This window comes from Buteo buteo, chromosome 21 (genome assembly GCF_964188355.1).
Source record: "Buteo buteo chromosome 21, bButBut1.hap1.1, whole genome shotgun sequence".
NCBI classification, from domain to species: domain Eukaryota; kingdom Metazoa; phylum Chordata; class Aves; order Accipitriformes; family Accipitridae; genus Buteo; species Buteo buteo.
In genome coordinates, this window is record NC_134191.1 from 18,928,396 (window position 1) to 18,950,878 (window position 22,483).

The following is a 22,483-nucleotide window of genomic DNA, read 5'->3' on the forward strand; positions in this document are numbered from 1 at the left end:
ATGAAGGAAAACAGTAGTTTCTACAGAGGAAGGCAGGGGGAAAAACAGGAAGGAGTGAGAGAAGACCAGAAAATTGAACCTAGGAAGGTTAAGTTTACACGCTTCTGAATTTTTTTTCTAAGATAATGAATTAGATGACATAAATAAAATAAATCAGTGATCCATTATGGATCCTGAGATAGGAGCTGTAGGACTGTCCTTCAGGGCGGGTCCTGTACTCACTTGCTCCATTAAGACAAAAAGCGATAGCAGTGGACAGCAGATCTTGACCTACCTGGCTGGCAAAGTTTAGGCACAAGGCAATACAAGGCACAGCCTTAGCCAGAGCTTTCCTGTTTAATTTATGGGGATGAGGCAAATCTCCGGAGGTGTCAGGAGTCTTGTCAGCTGTGACTGAATTGTCAGCCAGAAGTTGGCCTCAGGGGCTCTGGTCTGCTTTTGCATGGCTTCTGTGGCAGCCTGAGAAACTCCCACTCACACTGGTGGAGATGGGAAAATCCCTTTTTTAGTATGTAGTTCTTCCAAGATTCCTGCAACATAGGAGATAACTGCCAATGTAGCTGAAGGTGACAGTAAGGGGAGAGAAAAGTAGCAGACAGATGCTTACAGTTAGATAAAAGTTTTACTCCTACTGCCGACTGGTACAATGCTGGTTAAAAGGTGAGTGTGAGATACACTCTGTATTCTGCATCGGAATTAGAAATTACAGAATGCAAAATATTCATTACAGTGTCAGCTTCTTGAGCAAGGGAAGGGAGCATAGGAAATCAGAAGCCCATCAGAACTCACTTCAGGGCTTGGAAAGGACAGGAGGAGAATGACTAAACAACGAATTAAGACACAATTCAAGTGGAAAAGAGTGGAACGGAACATACTTACAGAACGGAAAGCACACATGCAGAGGGGAAGAAGCACTCCAGAAAGGATTTGGGAGTCTCAGTAGCCAGGCACACCGGCAACATAGGGCTGCTGCAGAAGAAAACAGACCTCCCTGGGGGTTCAGCTGCTGAGCACGTCTTAAGACCCGAGAGGCTCCATCAGCCGGGGGTGGCCGCGGGCGCAGTCCCCTCCGCAGCTCTGGGCACAGCACCTCAACGCCATGTAGACAAACCAGATGCAGCCCAGAGGATAGCAACAGCTTTGCAAAGAAGTTGTAGAAAGAGGTGGGGGGGACCCCAACTCTGTAAGAATTTGCTGTGATGAAGGCTGATAGCTAGTTTTCTTCCCATCTGTCAGGCTTAGCAGGATCTGCTGCTTTGCAGCAAGGGAGAGTTGCATTGACAGGGCAGCAGGCTGCCTGGGGCATTTGGGGAGCCCCAGCCATTGCAGGTTTTGATGGATGGGTTAGAAAAGCAGCTCTCAAGAATGGTCTGTGCACACCTGAGCCTTGCTTAAAGCAGAGGGGACCAGGTGAAAGATGCCCCCCCCGGCCATGTCTCACTGCTCCCCGATTTCAGTCCTATTTGCTATCCCTGCAGTCAGCAGGCAGGTGGAGGAGGCAATGCGCAGACACCCTACAACTGAAAGCAGGGAATTTTTAATGTGCATTAAGTCCAGTCATAAAACCCAGCATCAACAGCATGTAATTCAAATACCAAGTTCATTTATAATGGAAATAATCTGCTTTTCAAATTGGTACGCCTGTTTATGATGTGGCAAAGCAAGCAATCTGGTGTTTCCGGTTTCCAAATTCCACATTGTCTGTCGTTTAATTTGTCCAGCCAAATCTGCATCACCAAATCTGCATCTTGGAAGTACAAGCAATTCACATAAATACAGCTTGGCATCATGTCTACACAGTTCTTTTAAAAAATAGGTTTCTAATTACATAGTTTGCTTTATTTTCCTGACTTTGGCAAGAAATCGCTTCTCTTGCTTTAAAATAATAAGGTTTTTCCAGTTTTTGGCAGGATAGAAAGCAAGTTTTGTTAAACCTTCTACAATGCTGGGATATTTAGGGGTTCAAAAATACATAGGAACTGAAATTCTAAAACAAAATAATTTTGGAATTAAAATTTATGAAAAAAACCCAAAGACTAAAACTACAACTTGTATTCCACAGGCAGGGGCTTCTGTGTGTACGTTTCATCTGAAACATTACCTCTGTGCACCACATGTTGTTTCTAGTTGTTCATTATTTGGAAAACATCTTCCAATGTTTGCAAAATGATGTATGAAACAGTGCCAAAAAAAGCTGCTAAATTTCAGGATGGAAATGCAGTTTTTCGCAACAAGTCAGAGGTCTGTTTCGCAACAAGTCAATGTCTGTTTTGCAGGCGTTTTTAAAACAGAGCCTCAGAAACTTTGCAACAATGAACGGGACTGCAGCCAGCGTGGGCTGCCATCCCCCCTCTTGGTCCTATTGCTAATTTCATCAGCTTTGAACATTGTTACAGAATGATCTCCAAAAGAACACTAATACAGCAAGACTGGGGTTTTTTTCTCCATAAAATAAGAAGAGAGAAATGGTAAACTAATACTGCTTTAAACTTCATACCCATTTTACAAAACACGCAGTTCAAGAACACCGTCATTTATAACTGGATACAGAGCATAAATTTTAGAAATCTATTACTGTTTGCATGACACATTGTTGGATTGGATGATGCCACTACTTATTTTTATTTGGAAACCAAAGTCCGTGTGTCCGTATCAAACTGTGAGCTGATGTCAGTTTTATTTAGTTCATTCACATAAATCTTCAACAATATAACCACAGTGAGTATTAGAAACCATTTTAAAATAACAACAAGCAAGCACGTTCTCATCTTGAAAGCGTAATTATTTTGAGTTAAAAGATTTGTGACACTTCTATATAGTAACAGGTAAGGCTTTAACTGTGTGGTTTTCTTGATGAGAGAAAGTATCAAAAATATTTGGAAGAGCATCATTTGCATAGTTTTCTTTCCCAGAATACGCTTTTCTAGGGAGTTAGATCTATTGACCAGCAGGAAACAGGATCGCTGGTTGACTCAAGCCTGTAATCTTTCTTGAATTGCCTGAAACAAAATCAAAACAAGAAAAAAAATGTGATAAAATAACCACAGGGCAGGCCCAGAATCGACCTCATGTTTGCAGATGGTACCGATGGTCCGAGGGACTGTGCATGGCCAGAGGCAGCGGTGATGGGGACGCCCAGGGACAGCGAGCAGAAGCTGCACGCTCACAGCATTGCTGCCACATCACAGACAATTACTAAAAGCAATTGAAATGTAAAAATTTTTTCTCGTGGTAAATCCAACTGAGGAGAACCCCTCCCTTATCCGTGTAAACGAGGCAGCAGAACCTTATTTTCTTTGGTGGTTTTTATGCAAACTCTAGCCCCAGGGTATGATTTACCCCCCACCCCATATGAAATAGGAGCCTTGAGCCCTGTAGCATCACTTCATAAGCTACAGATTCAGGCAGTTAGGGAAAAATTCAAGCGCAAGTTCCTATTATTTACACCAAAGAGGTGTATTCTTGCAGACAAACTCCCTTAGTTTAATTTCTTTGGATCTCAAAACATGTACATCACTCACCCTTATCCCATATCTGTTACCTGGTAACTTTGTGCTCAGAACCAGACACACTTAGGAGTCTTTCATCAGCTCTCTGATTGATGTAGGAATTATTCTCAAAATGTGCTTTTGAATAAAATTGACCTAAGCAACAGATACACAAATTATTTAAAAATAACAAACAGCTGAGTTTGTTGTTCATTTAACCCAAATGGCAGCTATAACACTAGGAAAGCAGCCATCTGCCTCAGAAAGCAAACCAAAAAAAAAAAAGAAAAAAAAAAGACCATGTTTGGAAGCTCCCTTAGTAAGTTAAGAAAATTCCTGTGTTTCAGCTGTGACCTCCTGTTATCCCTAACACTCCTCCACAGAGAGATTCAGCCTTGCTCTGATGGGTTTTCACTTTTATTTTGGTGTGGTTTTAGAACATGCAGCCTCTCCTTTTGCAAAGTTTTTGAAAAAACTTCAACTTTAGTCCCATCAGGATTTTTGGAGTTGAGATGTTCAGGACCAGCTGGCTTTCATTTTGTAACCCTGATTGTTTATAATTTTATGTCCATTATTTATAGCCCATTATTTGACATCAAATGAATTTGCTGCATAAATTATGTCATTCCGCAGCACTGTTGAGGTTAAGCCCAACTATTATTTTAGCCTTATTTTAACATTTTCTAAAGCCCTAATAGTCTATTCAGTGTTGTACCACCGGTGGGTGAGCAGAAAAGCATTATGCTACGTTTCCAGGGTAAGACCTCCCCTCTTTGCAGAGTAGGGTCTGGACTGCTGTGCAGTAAGAGGTGATGTTAGAGGTCTGAAAAGAATAAATGAAATGTAAAGTTTCTCTAGAACCCCTGAATTACAGCATTCCTGCTGCCTTGCCTGCCCACTGCTTTTCATGAGAGCTTGTCAGGACCCAGGGAAGTAAAAGCTGAATAAGTGCTTATGATGCAGCTGAAAAAAAACCCCACTATATTCTTATTTCAGGAGCTTAGTTACAAGATCATCCTTCTTTGCTGCATACATCCATAATGCTACATACCCAGAACTCCATTGACTTTGTCAGAAAAATAGTCGGTGTTCAAGAAATACAGCCCAAGGAAATTATCTGGAAACTTTACAAAGGAAATTTTTACTGTGACCGTATCAGACAATGATGCTGTAATGCTTCTTTCCTTTTCAACTGAAACTCTCAGCCTAGGAAGTAAATGATGATGTTATTTCCAAGAAGAATATGAAGAAAAAATATGTATTTAAGTAGCTGACATTAATTAAAATAATTTAATTTTTACCTTTTGTGTCTTTGCAATTTCATTTTTCATTATCTGCTGGTGGTTATTTTTAAGCTAGAAAATATTAAAAGTAGCATATCTTTTCTCTCTATGTTGCACAACTGATCTTTCCCACATCAGGCTACATGCAAATGCACTAACAGAAAAGAACTTTTTGCTGATGAAAACACCTTATTATCCATAATGACAAGAAATGCTTGGATGGAAAAGCAAAAGAATATTTTCTCATCATTTTAATGTGAAAAAAGGTAGACTGGATAAAATAATTCAATCTATCTACTTTATGAACAAGTCAAATATTTTTTTCTTGGCTATTTCACAAGTTTTTCCTACACCCTGCCTTTCTTCTAACCCATTAATTTTATTTTGACCCCAGGTGGGCTTGCAGAACACAAACATCCACTGTCATTTGTCTCCCTTGCAGATCAGGTTAGACAAAAACACACCTGCATGCGCTGGTGTACAAAGTCCTGTGGTTGCAAGGGCTCGGGTGCTGGTTTGAAACAGGAGGATCATTCTGCTTGGCAGATGACATTGTAGAGGGGCATAAATCCAGCCATGGCCTTGGCTCCGTTTAGATTACAAAAATAATTGAAAGCAGTTGGTTTAGGACTTCTGTTATTGTCTAGAACTGCCTATAAGGCAGGGAGTGCTGTGTGTGCTGTCTGCCCCAGACCAACAGCAGATCCTCCTGGAGGTTTATTCCAGCTACACAAAAAAGCTGGTGGAACTAGATACAGTCAGCTCTTTCTTGTGGTAGTGAAGGATCCTGCTGTAATTAGTCTGACAAATGAAGTCTACATTTAAAGTACCCTTTCTCCAACAGTGGGCATTTAGTTACAGACAGCTGTTCAAACACTTTATGGCTTCCCATAAAAAATGTCAGCTGCCCAGATGTGAGTTATTGCTAAAAGTGAGGAGAAACAAAACTTCAGCCTGCGTGGAGCCAACTGATGTATAAAAAGACAGTAAATGTCAAAGCCATCACTTCGCAGGACTCGCTCTGCGGCTGGAGGAACACGAAGTGCCTGGTGGCAGCCAGCACAGCGGTGGCACGGGGGCTGCTCTGTGCCGCAGCGGGTCCTTTTCTTGGGAAGATAAATGTTCTGCCTCTGACGTTGAAGCAGAAAGGCAGGCTGGTGGTGTGGTTGTTTTGATTCTCTTACACAGGCATGGAGAATTAAAATCAAACCTTTTTTGTTCTCAGTATTTGAAATGGGGGATTGTGAAGGTACCCTGCTTCTGCTCACGTTGAGTTACTCACTGGATAGGGACATTTGGAAGCACTTACTTGAAGTAAACGTGAAAGCAGAGGCCTGGATGGAAAAAGATCTGACTCACATTTTCAGGTTTGGGAAGGGATGGGCTGACATTCCTTACCCCTGGACAGTGGAGGTGGCTGACTCCGTCCATGGCAGCTGAGTGCTCTCAGTATCGTGGCTGAGGACAATCTCATCCGTGGACACATGGATTCTCACGGGAGGATTCACATAGATAACTTCAAACTGCACAAAGTGATTTATTCTGTCCCCAAGTTTCCCCGTCACAGTGAGTCCTTTAATAACATTGACACAAATTTGTCAAGTGACTGTGTTTATAAGGTACAAGTGATCTTAATAAAACTGCTTCAGCTTTGCTGCTAAAGCAACTCGAGGGTCTCAGATCTAGTTTTGGGAGGCACAGCACCCCAGATTTCAGATCCACGTGCCCCCAAGGCTGCAGGGGGGTCACCAGGGTCTGTTTACCCTGACATTGCCACCTCCTCTCACAAAGGTGGCTCTGCTCCATAATCAGAACAGCCGACAGCCGGAGCTTGGGGCCACGGCTCCTCTGAGTACAGGACCACAGAAAAAGCGCAGTGCTTTAAAAGCGTGCATCTTTCTGTTAGCACGCAGGGACCATAGGGTTTAAGGTTTCTGCATCCTCAGATGCCCCCAAGGGCGGGCAGGGGAAGAGCCTAAAGGCCATGGCTGTGACACCAGGAGGAAAAGGAGGTGACCCACAACCATACCTGTGAGAAGTGCCCTCAGCTGTTGCACAGTGAAAGTTAATATTGCCCAATAGAAAGGAAAAATTAGCTACGGCCTTTCCAGTCAACTGCAAGGCAGCAGGTATGATATGGCCCTTCACGAAAGGGGGTTATTCCCAAAGCCACCAACTGCTCTCATAGACCAAAGTGTCTCTCCTTGTCCTTGGTATCAGGGGTAATCTGGCTTACTCACCTTGCTCCGGATCTGACAGCAGGTGGACAGAGGGCTGTGCTTTTCCATCAGTATTTAAACAGATTATTTCATTTTGTTTGGGTAATTGCAAGAGAAGCTGTGGATATTCATTGGCTGAAAAGCCAGAAGAACAATTAGCATGCAAAAAAAAAAAATCTAGCCTGTGCCCTTTGGATAGGCACAGCAAAAGTACTTAATGAATTTATACCTAAAACATTAGTCAGCTTTTATAGATAGAATGATTAAAATCCACACAGTAATAATTACTGAAAAGCACACCCAGACACAGCGTCTTGATACGAATGAAGACAACAGAATTTTAGAGTTCATTAAGGACAATGAGCCCTTAAAAAAGCTGAGGCTGAAGATCTGTTGTACTGCATTTCTGTTGGTGGTTATATCTTTGAGTCAGAGAGGCTTTCTCATGGGATACAGCGTTATTTTTCACTTAAGTGGAAAGAACCAGCCAAGGTTCACAAGAAGAGGTAAAGAGTTTTCATAGAGTTGATGCAGTCAGAAAAAACATTATTGTATGAAAACCTGTACATTACAGTTATATTAATTATTAAAATGGCACTAGTATATGTATTACTCACCAAGAGGTTGTGCTCTTGTTTTGTCTCTTAGCCTGTCAACTGAAATACTTAAAATTAGTAAGAAGAGTTTAATGAAACCTTTTTCTCTAAGTCGGCTAATTAACCAGAAAGAATACTGTGACAGAAGCCTTTTTAGCAGACCTCTTCACTGACTTCTACAGAGAGCTTTGCTTAAAAGAAGATGTCCCAATGGGGAAAAAAAGCGTGACGTCCAGTGCCTATTTCTCGTAGGATCGACCCTGCCACTGGAGCATGATCAGCCCGAGCTGCGGGAGGGTTTAGAGCTGTGTTTTCAACAGCCGCTACGCAGCATTGAACCCAGCACACCCACCCCAGCTCCTCTCGTACGCAACTGTGAATAACTACCTACTGACGACAGCTTCTTGTTGCTGCCAGATTGGGTCTCGGAGCGCCATCGACCTGAAATAAAAGGTATTTCCAATGTTTCGTTGGTTTGGCCTCATGCCTTACATCTCCCTCCCCGCCCTTTAAAATAGGGAATCCCTCCTGCTCGTTGACCACTGACTTTTTTGGATACAGCCACGAGTGCACGCGTGCGGATCCTATGCAGGCAGGAGCCGGTGCCTTTTCTCCTCGCCGCTATGGGAGCTCTCAGCGATGCCAGGCTCTGTCTCTGCAGTGCCCTGGGCTGTCCTCCTTGCAGGACAGGCATTGTCATTGTGCAGGCAGCTGTGCCCCCATTTGCTTCATACAGCAAACCCCAGGATTGGTAAATTATTTTTTTTATACCCATTTCCTTCAGCTTACTACTACATGCTTTTTCAGATATTTCACATTTATTTTCAGGAGGTATAATAATTTTTTATTTCTGAAAAAGGACCAAGATTGTTTTCAAAATTTTATAGGTCATTATAAAATATCTGTGGACTGAAATACATATAATAAATTGTATATATTAAATTGTGTATCAAGTGGGCATCCACAATCAAAATGTATTTATTAAAGTAATGTTGCTATGAACCTACATATGAAATGAACTTTATAAAATCATTCTGAATAAAAACAAGGAGGAGCACTTACCAGGAGGTGATCCACTCCTCAGTCTGTAAGCATCTGGAGAAAGAAAAGAGAGTATCTGTGTTTTATTCATTATTGTTTTACATGCCTTACAGGAGTGTTTCAAACATCAAAACTGTAATTCTCCAGCTGCATCTGTCTTCCTTTCCCAAAGTAAACTATCATCTGCAGTAATGAAGTCCACAGAACACGAGCACTGATCCCTGGAAAATATTTACAGCCAAAGGGTGGAAATGGACAAAAACTACTAAGAACTTTGTGAGGAAGGGGTTTGCAAAAAGGGATTTGGTTGTCTGCTAGACGCCTGGGGCCTCACCCGCCTTGCTCATGGGGATGGGGAGTGGGGGAACGGTGGTGCTGGTGCAGCAGAGTCGCCCATCCCCGATGCGGGGGGATCTGCAAAGGGACCGGCTCCATGCGGAGCTACGACACCAGCACAGGCTCACGACGTGGTCCCTCTGGAGCGCCGCAGCCCCGGACAAGAGCTGTTACTGGCGGTTAAAAATCAGATGAGCTCAACATGAGAAATTGCAACACCCCCCAAAAGAGCACATCAAAACCTCCCTTAGTCCCAGTAGCCCAGCAATCCCGCTTGCCCCTTCTCCTCCCTGGCACCTCCGCCAGATCCAGCGGGGACGTCCCTGTGCCCTCGAGCAGCCGTGCTGCCCAACCATCACACCCGTGTAGGGCTTGGCACCTGCTACGGGAACAGGTCGTGCTGCAGAGGTGACCCCAAACTCTTCTCCTCTTGGTGCCAAAGGGAGCAGGGCAGGACGGTTGCCGGACCGTGCTTCTGGTCAGGGAGTTTTCTGCTATTAAACTCCCCAGCACCACTTTGGAACAGCTTACCTTCAGAGCACGGGGCAGCATTATAATTCCCTCAATACATTTCTGTGAGAGAACTAGAGCAAAACCAGGGCTCTTCACCTATAAAAGCATTGCTATTATAATGTATTATCACAGTGGCGATTATCAGATTAATAATGCTGGAAGTTTAAAATTAATATTCAAACAAATCTATTATTTCCAGAAAGAGGAAAAAAAAAATACCTAAATCATCCTCAGAAGTAATTCCAAAATATCTTGAACTTATTTTTTTGACAGATGCTTCGCACATGGTAGGAAGAAGCAGAAAACATCATTAACACCGTTCATTTGAAGAACTGTTTTTCCTCATGAGTAAAGACAATTTTGGCCTTTGAGACTTTCTGAATGGAAGATTTTCTCCCTTTGACCATGTTATCTCCCCAAACACTGCACAGACCTTGGCAGTCATCGCTTATGTTTTGCTTCACATATTTTTCCAAATCTCAGATACTTCGCTCTATAGAACAACCACCACGAGCTCTTTTTTCTTTTTGCATTAGAGAATATTATGGAAATACGCCACTGGAAAAGAAGAAAACATTTACCTCCTACTGGAAAACTGCTGGGCTTCTCATTATCTAACACAAGGAAAAGGGACAAATTAGTGTCATAGAGTCAACACTAAATGACTTTACCCATGTGCAAATCAGAAAACTGGGACAAGTGGGTGTTGGGGTTCAGGTGATGAGGTTTTTTGTGTTAAAGGGTAGGTAGATAGAGCACATGTGAGACTCCTAGCAACGGCATGCTTTCCTCCCCTGCATTCGTTTTTCTGCTGTAATGTACAGAGAAAAGTGCAGAATCCCTTTGCAGTGCCAGGAATGCTGAGTAACAACTGCTAAATTACTTTTAGTTAATATTTAAACAAATTATTTTCCATTTCAATAGTAGTGCCCATTTCACCACTTCACCTTTTAAAAAACCCCTGTATGTTTTATTTTGAAAGGAAGCTATACTGGAGGTCAATAGCAAACCATCAATAACAACAGCGTATTTCAGGGGGGCTGTTCGATGCCCCATTTACCAGCTTCAGTGGGTTTGTTCGCCAGCTCTGTCTGCTGCTGGTCGGCGGGTTTGGTGACCACCATGGAAGTGAGGGGTGTAACGAAGCTGTACCGCAGAGACAGCTCTAAGGCTTGCGCCTCCAGGGTTTTCTGGTCCTCTGCTTGTGCTGAAATACTAAAGTCTGTGTTAATAATGAAGAAATAATGTATAGAGACTATGAATCTTTTTCATATTAGCTGTGTCTTAACAGATATTCTTTTATTATTGAAGGGTGAGTAGTCTTATTGGGATAACTCAGCTGTTCTCGTGCTTGAAATTATGGAGATGCTTAATTATTTGCAGCACTACAGCCTATGTATGGTTCAAATACATAAAAATAGCAGATACATGATCTGTGAAATGTCTTATGGCCATACTTATTGTTTTCTTTACTAGCTATTGCCATTCACTTATCCACAGACAATATTTCTGAATGTGTAACAACAGCTCAACACAATCTATGCAATTAAAATCTATTTCATAGTACTGTCATGAAGCATATTTTATATTATCTTTTCATATGTGTAAATAAATATATATACATCTAATGATGCAGCGCCATCATAAACTGAAAGCACCTCATGTTCCTCATACAGTAACGTAGTATTCTTCCAGTATACTATATTTTTGGTACTACCTGCAGAAATATTTCTGTTTCTTTGTGTTTTTCAATCATATAATCTGTGAATAAGGAATTCGTGTTTCAAGAAGTTAGAAATTTGTAATATGAAACATTAAAATAGCTTACGATTTTTCCAGAAGCTGTTGAATGGTTAAGTAAGCCCACAGTCTCTCTATGAAATTTCCAAAGATGTAACTTTGATTTTGAAATACTTGCTCCTTCTCTTTGACATTTGCTTCTTCTTTAAGAGTCAGGTCACTAGCATGCTGAAGTGGGAGAAAACTGACCATCAAAAGAACAGTTCCAGACTTCTTTTATAGTCACGTTATTAGACTTGAAAGAACATCTTTCAGTACCAAAATGCCCTTTTTGTCCTTCAGTTTTGCCCTTTCCCATTGGAAGATGCAACTCCAAACTACTAAAGAAACAAGTATTTTGGACATATGTTTCTGGACTCGAAACAATGTTGAAAAAAAGAGGTAATGAAATTGTTCTACTTCAACATTTTTGAGATTAATAATTCAGATTTCCTTCCTCATTCTAAAAATACAAACCAGTTCCCTTAAAATGCTTGAAAGGCCATAAAAATTATGGGCTTGAAAGGATTAAAATTTCTTTTTGCTTATTTGTGAATATACTTCAAGGTTTTTCTTTTTTAGCAAATTCAGGAGGGGAAAATTGTTTGAATTCTCAAATATTTTCCTAAAATGGGAAAACAGCTGAATGCCCAAATATAGAGAACTTATATTGCGCACAAAAGATTTCTTGAAAGCTCCTATTGCACCATAAAAGACAGAAGGGAGATACATTTTTCACAGTTAGTAAACTAAACACTTACTGACTGAGCTTTAATTTCTACTGGCAAAAGATCAAGCTCATTGCTAATTTTTCCAGACACTATAATTTCAGATCCTTCAAAAAACAGCTTGAAATTGTTCTTGGTTAATCCCTCAATGGCATTCTCTGGATACTGCATTTCAATTTTCCTTAATATTGGGGTAGCCACCTCTTGATAAAAGCCCTAAAGAGAAACAGAGAAGGAGAGAGAGCACACACAAGTGACTGCAAAATTATGCAAAGCAATATGTTGAATGTCTAAAACCCCCGTATAAAGAAGGGAGCAAAGCTTTTTCTTCAGCAGGGTAAGACTGCTGCAAACCTAGGGGAAAAAAAAAGTTTCTTCCCAAGGTTCAGCCCACCTTCTCCAGCCAGGCTGGCAATGCCATGTAAACTGTATTTCCCATGGTATTTCAAATACCCAAACAGCATCCCCATAATCACCATCTCACCCAGGTGTTTTGTTTTAGCCACTTTTCACGTCTGATTTTTTAAACTTGACTAATCCTGAGGATTAATCTTTCTCTTTCTGGACTGGGGCTGACATTAAGCAAATCCAGTCTCTGCGCATCCAGCCAAAACAGATAGAAGTGGCTTCCCCAAAAAAAGAGAATGTCCCCAAAGTTATAACCTGTCTCCAGATGGACAGGAAAGACCAGGCTGGTGGTATTTCAGAGCCGGTTTTCCTGTAGGTGCCTCAGAATACCTGATTTTTAGGGAAACCATAGCAAACAGCTTCCAATGGTGGTACTTCAAGCAGTTTGAAATTGAACCCAAGAACAGAAGTTTTTCCACCATCACCTCCCCTGGACAATTGGTCTTTTTGCAGAGGAACAGAAATGTGTGAGTTTCCAGGTTTATCCAAATGCAGCTGATTTGAAGAGGACTTTAACTTTGAGTTGTGGTTAGAGTACAAACCCCCAGACACCCCAGAATTGCCTGCCTTCCTCCCCAAATTTAACAGATAAACTCAAAATCAGCTCTTTATCTCAGAAAATCTGTGGTTTTGCTGCTAGGGCTAGACATAAGATGTAGCTGATGGATGGCTTTTCTGGCATATTCCTCAGTCCTGACCTGGAGCTGCAAGGCTGCATCAGCGTTTTCGTATATACGACGTGCTATTCCCCCGTTGCTTAGGGCCATTTTCTCCAGGAACTTATAACTGACATCAAACCCAAAGCCAAGGCAGAAAAGAGCATATTTCCCATTGACTGCTTTCTGAATGTTTTCTTGAATTACTTCCACATTACTCTCACCTGTAATTGAAACAAAAACATACCCTTGTTTGTTTGGTTTTTTAAAGTACAAAAAGACAGCAGCAGGTTTAACAGAAAATTCCACCTAAAGTCTTTTAAAAATAATTCAGAATAAAATATGAAAAATATATGGGACAAAATTCCATTAATTGAATTGGAGATGAAAGCACCACTCTGCATATGGAATGCCAGAACCTGATTGTCCCCCTTAAGGACTTTTACTAACTTCTACTCATGTCGTTATGGCTAAGTGCAAAATATTTTACCGGATTATGGGGGCAGAGGAGGTTTTTAGGACAAAAAGGTCACACACTACAAGTTAACAGCACCAGGGATGGAAACACTCGATCAAGCTTTGGGAAGACAAGTACCATCCATAAAAATTATGTGTGCGAATTCAGAGAAGAATGGGTTGGTTAATGGTGCAATTGAGACAAACTGCAAATTAACTCAGCCATGCTTCTCACCAAGCCCTTTTGCTTGACTAAGGGAAAAGATTTTCAAACCATCATCTTATCCCATTTGAAGAGCTGCTGATGGTCCTGTATGAAGAGCTTCTCTATCAGCATTTCCAGGCAGGAACTGTCGCTGCCTGTAGCAATATCCTGGGAGCAGCTCAGATTTTTCCCTTTCAGCCTGCTTTGCCAAGGAAGGCAGTGTATGCAGTTACGCTGCATGTATTTGCCTGGCACTCCACCCTGGCCTGATTTCTAGCCAACTTGTGGATGCGCAGTGTGCTCGGGGATATCTGAGACTCACTGTGGCTGCGCTGAGCAGGCAGCACCGTGAGCTGAATTTATTAAAAAACCCAAACAAATAAACCAACCCCAAAGCGGCATGGATCACAGGATCTGAAAGGCAGACTGATCTCATTAGAGGGCTTACAGCTGAATTAATATTGCTGGCCTTGGAGAGACGCTGGTGCCACACAAAACTTAGACAAACTCCTGTTCAGAACAAGTGATGTTTGTGCCATTGCAATGAGAGTTACTGCTTATTTAACCAAGTATTTCTATCTTGACCCTCTGGTTTGTGCTATCACAGGTGACCACTAGTTAAGAGCTAGACATGGAAAAGAATACAAAACAAGAGGCACCTTGAAAATATCTCACGTATGGGGCAAGGTGGGTGACGAAATGTAAGCAATACCTCTCAAACGGGACCGTGTGTAATATATGCAAAATGTCCATGTTTCAGCTCTAAGTGTTTTACATTCATGTTTCAGCTGTGCCTGGAGGATCTCCAACAATCCCCTCGAGTTTATAAACTGGGAAGCCAATGGTATTTAGCAAAACAGTTCCCAGCTAAAGGATGTGGAGTCGTGGGCAGGCAGGCTCTGCCATCACTTCTTACAGCCCTTGCCAGACAGAGCCCTTTCATCATCATCCTCTCTTCCGACGCAGATCCAGTGATAGCCCAGCCTGCTTATACCAAAGCTCTTCTGAAACACAGACTATGTCTATCAACACCTAGGATGCAAGTGTAAATGATAAAAAAAATCAAGGAGAGAGACAACTGAGTCTAGTATTTACTCACCAGAAGTGGGCTGGCCGTCTGTCAGCAAAATAATCATGGAGACGCTGCTTTTTGGCAGCCTCTTAGCTTTATCCAGCACGCTCACGGCAGTCAGCAGGGCGCGATTGATATCTGTGCCTATAATGAGAAAGCAGGCATCACTCACCTAAAAAGGATAATAATCTGAAGAAATTGGCGCACTTCATCAGCAGAGGCCCTGCAGAGTTGTTTAAAGTTTTCTGCAGGAAGTAATCTTTCAGAGAGATGAGGATTTAGGGGTTTAGCCTACTGGGCTTAATTACGGTGTATTATGTTGCAGTGGCAATGCTAGAGTATTCTTTTGGGAGCATTTTCCACACATGTGTCATGGCTAATACAAGCACGTTTAGAGCCATTAAAAAGTGCTTAAATAAACACACTGTCATCTGTTAACCTACATTTAAGAAATGTCTCCTAGCCTTATTGGAGAAGACAAAGAAAAGAGCTGGGCACAGGTGGGCTTTATTGGTGTTAGCACCTGGGATGATAAAACCTACATTAATACTAACACCATAACATTGACAGGAGATACAGCCTTTTAGATATACTTAAAACTAAATAATAAAACAAAGCGGACTGAGTGATGCAGCAATTGAAATGCTTCATGCCTATTTTGACCATTTTGTTTCTGTAGTGCAGCTAACACAGGAGCATAACTTTGGGTGCATTTTATTTTACAAGGGGGCCCTTGATACTAAATAAAAAATCAGAAAATTACTGTCAAATGTTGAGTGAATTGCCATTTTTCTGTAGAAAAAATGTACTATCATGAAATCTTCCAGCCACCTCTGTTATAAAAATCTGAAACAAAACTTTGTGGCTTGTATGGTTCATAGATGTGACGTAACCATCTCTATAGCCATATCAAAATGTAGTCACCAATCCATCCACTCCCATAACCAGCCTTTCTATCCCACTCATCACTTGTAAGTATTAAAAACCTACTTGCTTTGTGAGCACTGATGGTACTTCTGTGGCAGTATGAGACTAACAAAACCAAATTTTTTCTGAGCAATATATTATATTGGGTGTGTGTTTGTGGTTATAAGTATCTACGTGATGCCTTGTACCTCCACTAGCAGAAAGAGTTTGCACGAATCCTGCAGCATTTGCCATGTTCTCTGCAGTGGCTTGCAACAAAGAACTCCTCCACTCCGCCACTCTGCTGTTAAAGGTGATAAAGCTGAAATGATCTTCTGGGCGGAGGTCTTGCAAAATCTTCAACAGGGCAGCCTTCGTCTGTTCCAAGGAGAAAACAATGACTTTGAATATTTCTATTTCTCTGCCAGAACTGGGATAGGAATGGCAGTATAATAAGGTTTTTTTTCTCTACAGCACTATTCAAGATGCAGCCCAATGCCCTTTTTTAGCCCTAATAGTACTTTTCAGGTTGAGACCATCAGAAATGGCCAATTCGCTTAACTTACAAACACAAAAAAACACTTATGAGGGCTGTAGTGGGCTTGTCTGCTCTCCAGTAAAGCTACATACACAGTCATCAATAAAGGTAAAAGAGACAAATTAATTCTTTAAACTTCATTAAAGAAAAAAAATCAGAAGTGAAATATTCTGCAAAGATAGAGACAGAAAAAGTGCCCTCTGCCTTAATGTTTGATACCCGTGAGAATAGCCATGTCAGAAAAGTGTTGCTCTTTGATAGCTTAAATCTGTGCATATGTATTTTCAAGCATTTCTATATGTCTGAAAATTTTTCTGTGTACAAAACCAGCATGTGTTTCAAAAGTGAAATTTACAGTCACTTCCTCAAAAGGCTGCGGTGTGTGACTGATGCAAGCAGAGGTCAGTACTCTGAGGTAAGTTACCTGCTCAATTTTTCTGCCTGCCATGGAGCCACTTCGATCTATAAGGAAGATGACATTTTTGGGAAACACTGGCATTTCATGGGGTGCAAAATAATGCACAAAATACCCATTGACAATCTGAAATACAGAATGTGAAATCATGTATAAAATTACATCTACATAAATAAATAAATAAATAAATATTGCATCTTAACATTCTGGCATAGCAAGAAGGGAGGTGCATGCTCAGCATTCTGTTCTTCTAGATAAGCTCGAATCAAAGAACTATTAAATATATTTCCTAGCTGGAAGTAAGACTATCTGTAGAGAGCAAATTACAAAAGAACAGCATATATATATAATACCCATATATAATATATATATTATATATTATACACCTCGGTGCCATATGGATGATATATCTGTATTATCACTGTATATTACATTACCTCTTTATCATCACCTATGAGCACGTCTCTGCTCATTGACTGTGCCTGCCATCTTATAGCACATCTATGAATACTTCATTGATGAAATGGTATGGAAAATAATGTACTTCATTCCCTAGGATACGCAGTGGTCCATAAATATTTTTAAGTTCCTGCTTTCTTTATTTATGCCTCAGTTGTCACAAAAAATAAAAGAAAACCAAGCAGTCATTTTAATAGTTATATAAATCATGTTCCTCTAAATTTCATTTACAAGAAGCCACAACTACACCTTAGATCAGCCAAAATACTAATAAAAAAAAGAAAATAGAGAGACATCTATAAAGTGGTAATATAGATTTGGTATTGAAACAAAATTTGAAAGATTGATTGTTTTTCATGGATGATCCATTCTTGCAATGTGTCCAGTGTCTCTGGGGACCTACTGAACATTGCCATCAGTTCCTGAATTAATGAAAATGTCACTCTTGGTGTTTCAAAGTAAATGTTGCTGTTTTGCTGATGGCACTACACATTCAGATGTATCTATGATCTGAAAGCATTTTTATTTCTATTTCTTTTTTACCTGTATATCACCTGCAGTGGCACTTCTCTTAACATCATAACGCACAACAAAATCACCATTGAGGAGGGTTTCATCGAGTTCAGGATTTATCTTCTGTTGATCTACAGTTGGCTTAAATAAAATATGAGCCTGCAAAGCAATCAGAAGAGAAGATTTAAAGCAACATAACTTAAGAGCTGCCACCGGCAGTAACATCTGGCAGCTGCTGCTTTACCTTGGTTTCGTTCTGCACTTTCGTGAGCGCCTCAGTTAACTCATTTGTCATGAACGTGCTGTCTGTCTCCAAGAAGCGTATGCCTTGGGGCTCGAAGATGTGCACATCAATCTGAGTGGAGAAGAAGTCAGCATCGGCGTGTCAGAGGGAACACAGCCGTGCCCCAAAACCACCGTGCTGCTCCCACCCAGCCCTCGCCGGGACACCTTACCTGGAAGTGCTTAACAAGCTGCCTCGGTCGGACCTTGATCAGCAGCTCGAACTTCCCCAGCTGCCGCTTCAACAGCTCCTCGTACGTCAGCTCAAAAGTGACTTTGCTGGCGGCCGCAATGCTGACAGACACGTGAAACTGCTCCAGTTTTCTGCCTGTGATTCTGCGGGGGGGGAGAACAGAGATTTACCACCTGGGGGGAAGGTTTGCTTGTGGTGGCCGAAGTGTACGAAGCATGCTAAATAATAGTCAAGGGGCTGCATGGAATAAATAAAAAAAGAGTAGCAGTAAATCTTACTCATCGTAGAGAAGATTTTTTATATTGTGGGCAGTATTATATACATCACATATGTTACATTAGCGTGCCTCGGGTGCTGCATATGCAAGCTGAGAAATGGAGCAGAAACCTCTGCATGCCTCAGACTGGGACCAAGCAGAACTGGGACCGAATACATGGGAAGCACAGATTAAATATACCCCGAAAGCGTGACATCTGCTCAAGTGCCATGGTCCTCTGCACTTGCGGGGAAGCAAACTCAATGTCTGAGCATTGTCCCAGCCCGGCAAGCTGCTCCAGTGTGACAGCAAGTCCCAGGGCAACACTAAGCGGTGATGCCTCCCACAAGCCCATTGCAGGACCAGATATAAATCATATATATATATGTGAATATATATATATATATACACACACACCCCCGTCCCTCCCAACAAGAATCCAAGGCTGCTTTTCACAGTTATCCCCACTGAGAGGTGGCTGGCTCCAGGGTTTAACCCCGCCCCAGCCAAACCAGAAGCCGAGGAAGAGCATTGGAGCAGCCTTACTCAGGATGGCAACATACTTGACGAGGCCGGCGCTCTGCCCGCGCAAGACTGCAGTGTCATATTCCTTTTGAGCAGAAGCTTTCTCCTTTATTATTCCTGGGTATACTTTACCATCGATGGACCTGTTATGGTTTCCATAAAAATTAGTTAATATTAGAAGGAAAGCGCTGGGAACAAGAGGAAGGCTGCACTTTGTGGCCGTTGGGACGTGAGCAGGGGATGCTGTTTGGCTCCCACATCCCTCCCCATCCGGGAGGATGCCAGGAGCCACCACCACACCACAGCCCTCCTCCTTGCGGGGTCTCGGGGAAGCTGGGGCAGGAGAACCACCACCACCGAGCCCATTTGTCACCCACCCTGTGCAGCAGGCAGCCTCGCCTTGGCCACCTTCTGTCTATTTGGCTGCCTACTGCTTCAGCCCACTGAGCATTTTGTGCAGGACCCTCCAGAGCTCAGCATTTTGTGCTTTTTGCTCAGCACCTCCTGAGAAGAAAGAGGAACCCTGCCCCCCCAGACCCCAGAGCTGCCTCCTTCACACCACAGGTAAGGACTGGTCCTACATGGAGAAGTTGGTGATGAAGGCCGTCTTGGGTAACTCCACTTCAAAGGTCGCCTCTCTGGACTCATTAGCTCGGTTGACAATTTTGCTGGTGATGACAGTGTGAGCGAATCGTGATGTGACCTTGCAGTCCACATGGAGGCTGTAGATTTCAATAGCATGCTGGAAAAAAAATAAACAGGCTGAAACAGAAACACATTTTGCTCCTAAGCAGTTCTTATATGGGTGACGTCATCGGAAAAGTTTGATGAAGGAATGAACTATTAGAAGGTCTGGCCGGAACTGTGGACAGGGAATTGTTCACGACCAGCCTGATCATCTGCTGATTCACATCTCTGCAGCTACAATCACAGCCCTACGCAAAATCTGCAGCTATATCTGCATGTTGTCATTCCACCAAAGACTTCTGTCAAGCCTTCTTCTGTGGCCTTCTCTCCTCGGGGTACTCTGAAGCAGCTGCTCCATCACCCCAATACATCACCTAAGATTAACCTCAGAAAAATCAGATGCCTCTTTAAAGTGCTCCATCCATGGAAAGAGACCTGCTGGCTTTTTGCATGACTATTTATTTGCTCTCCCAGCTGTTGACTTTGCTGCATGTTTTTCAGCTCGGTGCCTCGTGTCACATACGACATTTAGCAGGTTTGAAACCCCGCGTGGGCCTCCAACCCCTCGCTGGTTGCACAAGCAGAAATGCCCTTTGAGCACTTGTGTTTCTCCTGGTCTGGTGCTTCCAGGGCCCCCAACACTCGAGGGAGGAGGGCACCGTCCTGGAGCTGCCCGGGAACACCCCACAGGGCGGCTGGACTGGGAACTGCCTGGGGAACCTGCCTCTGCAAACACCCTCCTTTTGCATTTGGGAATGTCTATTTTAAAGGCTCTACCTGTATTTCAGCAGTGACAATAAGAACGGTTGATCTGGACATCAGCAGCCTCACAATAGTCCAATAGTTTATTAAAATAAAAAAGCTCAGCATCACAGCAGATCATCGCATTTCTATTTTTACTTTTCCAGCCTCGCAAATCTTTTGAATGGTTAATTGATCTTTAGTTATTTGATAATTTGTCTCCTGTACTTTGCTCACCAATTAATAGCATCCACTGGCCTCTTATTAGTTAGGGCACTGGCCAAAATTCAAAAGTTTAATCAAGCTAAACATGGGCGTTCAGTACAAAGCTGTGACCACAGCTTTGTGCTCAGGCATCAGGGCAGGAGGCACCACCATCAACGCTGTGTGAGTAATGGATGGCTGTTTCTTTTTTCATTATATATTGCCAGAGTGTGCTCCATCTCCTGATGCCTGCTGACAATCCAGGACAATGGGATAAAATCCCCAAAATATTCATCAAGAGAACAATTTCCCGATCCTGGCTGTTTAGTTGCTTCTCCCTGCCCGTGCCTTCCTGCTGCCCACTCCCAGCTAGAGCCCTCCCTGCCCAGGCTGGGGCTGCCTCTCCCAGGACTACCTCTTCCCAAAGGCTTTCCAAATATCCCCAAGCACCTCTGCTCACGTTTGCTGCCCTGCCATGCTCAAACCTGCCCGCGGCACGTTTGGAAGGGACGTTTGCCATGACTGAGGAGCCCTGAGCCTCCAGTCGTGGCTCATTGGCGCAGCGCAGGCACGTGGTGGCCATTGCAGCACGTGGTGGCCATTGCCGCCCGTGGAGCATCCTTCTGGCACAGGGGGAGCTTGCCCCATGCAAAACTTACCCTGTGCAAAATCCACCCCGCTGCCACGTGCCGAAGGGACGCCGCAGGGACGAGGGGACAGGGACCCGCATCCCCTGCGCTTGCCCAGTCCCAGCAGCATTTTAGGCTGTGACCAGCACAAGCAAGCACGCGGTGGGGTGCAGCATGGTGAGGGGCATCGCTGTGCCCTTATTGAAGGAGGCAGGAGAAGAAGCAGCCCCCGGTGTGTGCCCGAAAGCAGCAGGGAGTGACCTGTGGCAGCTCCCCAAGGCACTGCGGGCCCATACACCACATCCCCAGCTTCTTGCAGACCCCTCGGCTGCCCCTGCAGCAGCCACCAGAAACCTGCCTCCCAGAAACCTGCCTGCATTTTGGTTGCATTTCACACTTTTCTGAATAGGTGCAACGGAAATAAAAAACTTCAAACATAAGGCTTCCTCCATTTCTCTAATATTGATATTTTTAAAATAAGACCAGTCTCACTTACCCTGAGATGTTACAAAACACTCTTTACTCCTCCAGACGGTACAAATAACTGTCTACTCCCCTCTTTTCCATTCCATATAAACTATTAAATGCCTCTCAGAAATCACCTGGCACTGCAACGGCCCTCATTTGGTGCTCCTCTAATGGCACTGATACAGTGCCATTAGATCCAAACCTCGTCTGATAGCCGAGGGAGACCCACTGATCCCTCAAATTTGATATTTTACATCCCTGGGGAAGAGTGTGATCAGACACATCTGCAAATGCTCTCCTGCCACATTTACACTATAACAGCACAAGGAACCAAAAAGGCCTTAAAAGGACCCAAAGCTCTGAAATCACGACACAGTACACCCGAGGCTCCACGGGTGGTGGTTACTAGAGGAGTTACCTGTGTTACCTGGTCGGCTATCACAATACCGCTGGATCACCAATTGAGCAAACAAGGTATTGTTAAAAAAAAAAAATTAGAGCAAATACCTTTTGAGCAACAGTTTCTGATAATACTACGAGTGAGGAAAAGACCACCAAAGCGAGAAATGTTCTCTCCTCCATTTTGGAAAGACCAGATTTTCATATGAAAACTCCGTTTATCTTAATCAGTTAATGAGTAACTTGTACCTGGGGATATTATGTAGACTTTGAAGAGACCCAGAAACTTAATATTTACATGTTAAACATAGGTAAAACTTGGACTCGGTTAAAGTCTATTTTTCCAACAGATCTTTGCTGTTAAACATTAAAATTGTAATGTTTCATAAAGCATAAAGTTAAGAAATCTTTAAGTTTTCCATTTAAACTTAGATCTCACTGTGGCACATGAAATCCCACAGGCAGATGAACAGGTCTGTGCAACAAGC

General features: G+C 42.7%; 1 protein-coding gene across 2 annotated transcripts; it reads right to left on the reverse strand.

Moving 5' to 3' along the window:
* Window positions 1–1,547: 1,547 nt before the first annotated feature.
* LOC142042691 (inter-alpha-trypsin inhibitor heavy chain H4-like) lies at window positions 1,548–22,228 on the reverse strand. 2 transcript variants are annotated; one of them, XM_075052876.1, is made up of 23 exons: window positions 22,104–22,228; window positions 19,449–19,609; window positions 18,906–19,010; window positions 18,067–18,229; window positions 17,856–17,966; window positions 17,642–17,770; window positions 16,649–16,765; window positions 15,896–16,064; window positions 14,808–14,924; window positions 13,090–13,271; window positions 12,017–12,199; window positions 11,305–11,444; window positions 10,537–10,691; window positions 10,058–10,090; window positions 9,696–9,752; window positions 8,649–8,681; window positions 7,974–8,027; window positions 7,608–7,646; window positions 7,012–7,125; window positions 6,170–6,344; window positions 4,540–4,694; window positions 3,542–3,644; window positions 1,548–2,999 (listed from the first exon to the last, which is right to left on the reverse strand). In XM_075052876.1, exons 1-23 carry the CDS (start codon window positions 22,176–22,178, stop codon window positions 2,924–2,926), a joined length of 2,646 nt encoding a protein of 881 aa, XP_074908977.1. In that variant the 5' UTR covers window positions 22,179–22,228; the 3' UTR covers window positions 1,548–2,923. The 2 variants fall into 2 exon arrangements, with proteins under 2 accessions (XP_074908977.1, XP_074908978.1); XM_075052877.1 differs by lacking the exon at window positions 9,696–9,752.
* Between the last annotated feature and the right edge of the window lie 255 nt (window positions 22,229–22,483).

Coding starts and splice junctions, on each gene's coding strand:
- LOC142042691 (XM_075052876.1), bottom strand. CDS start 22,178: ATGGAGGAGAGAACATTTCTCGCTTTGGTGGTCTTTTCCTCACTCGTA. Junction 16,766..17,641: donor CCACTGCAGGTGATATACAG/GTAAAAAAGAAA, acceptor TCTGTATTTCAG/ATTGTCAATGGGTATTTTGT. Junction 14,925..15,895: donor AACTCTTTCTGCTAGTGGAG/GTACAAGGCATC, acceptor TTCTCATTATAG/GCACAGATATCAATCGCGCC.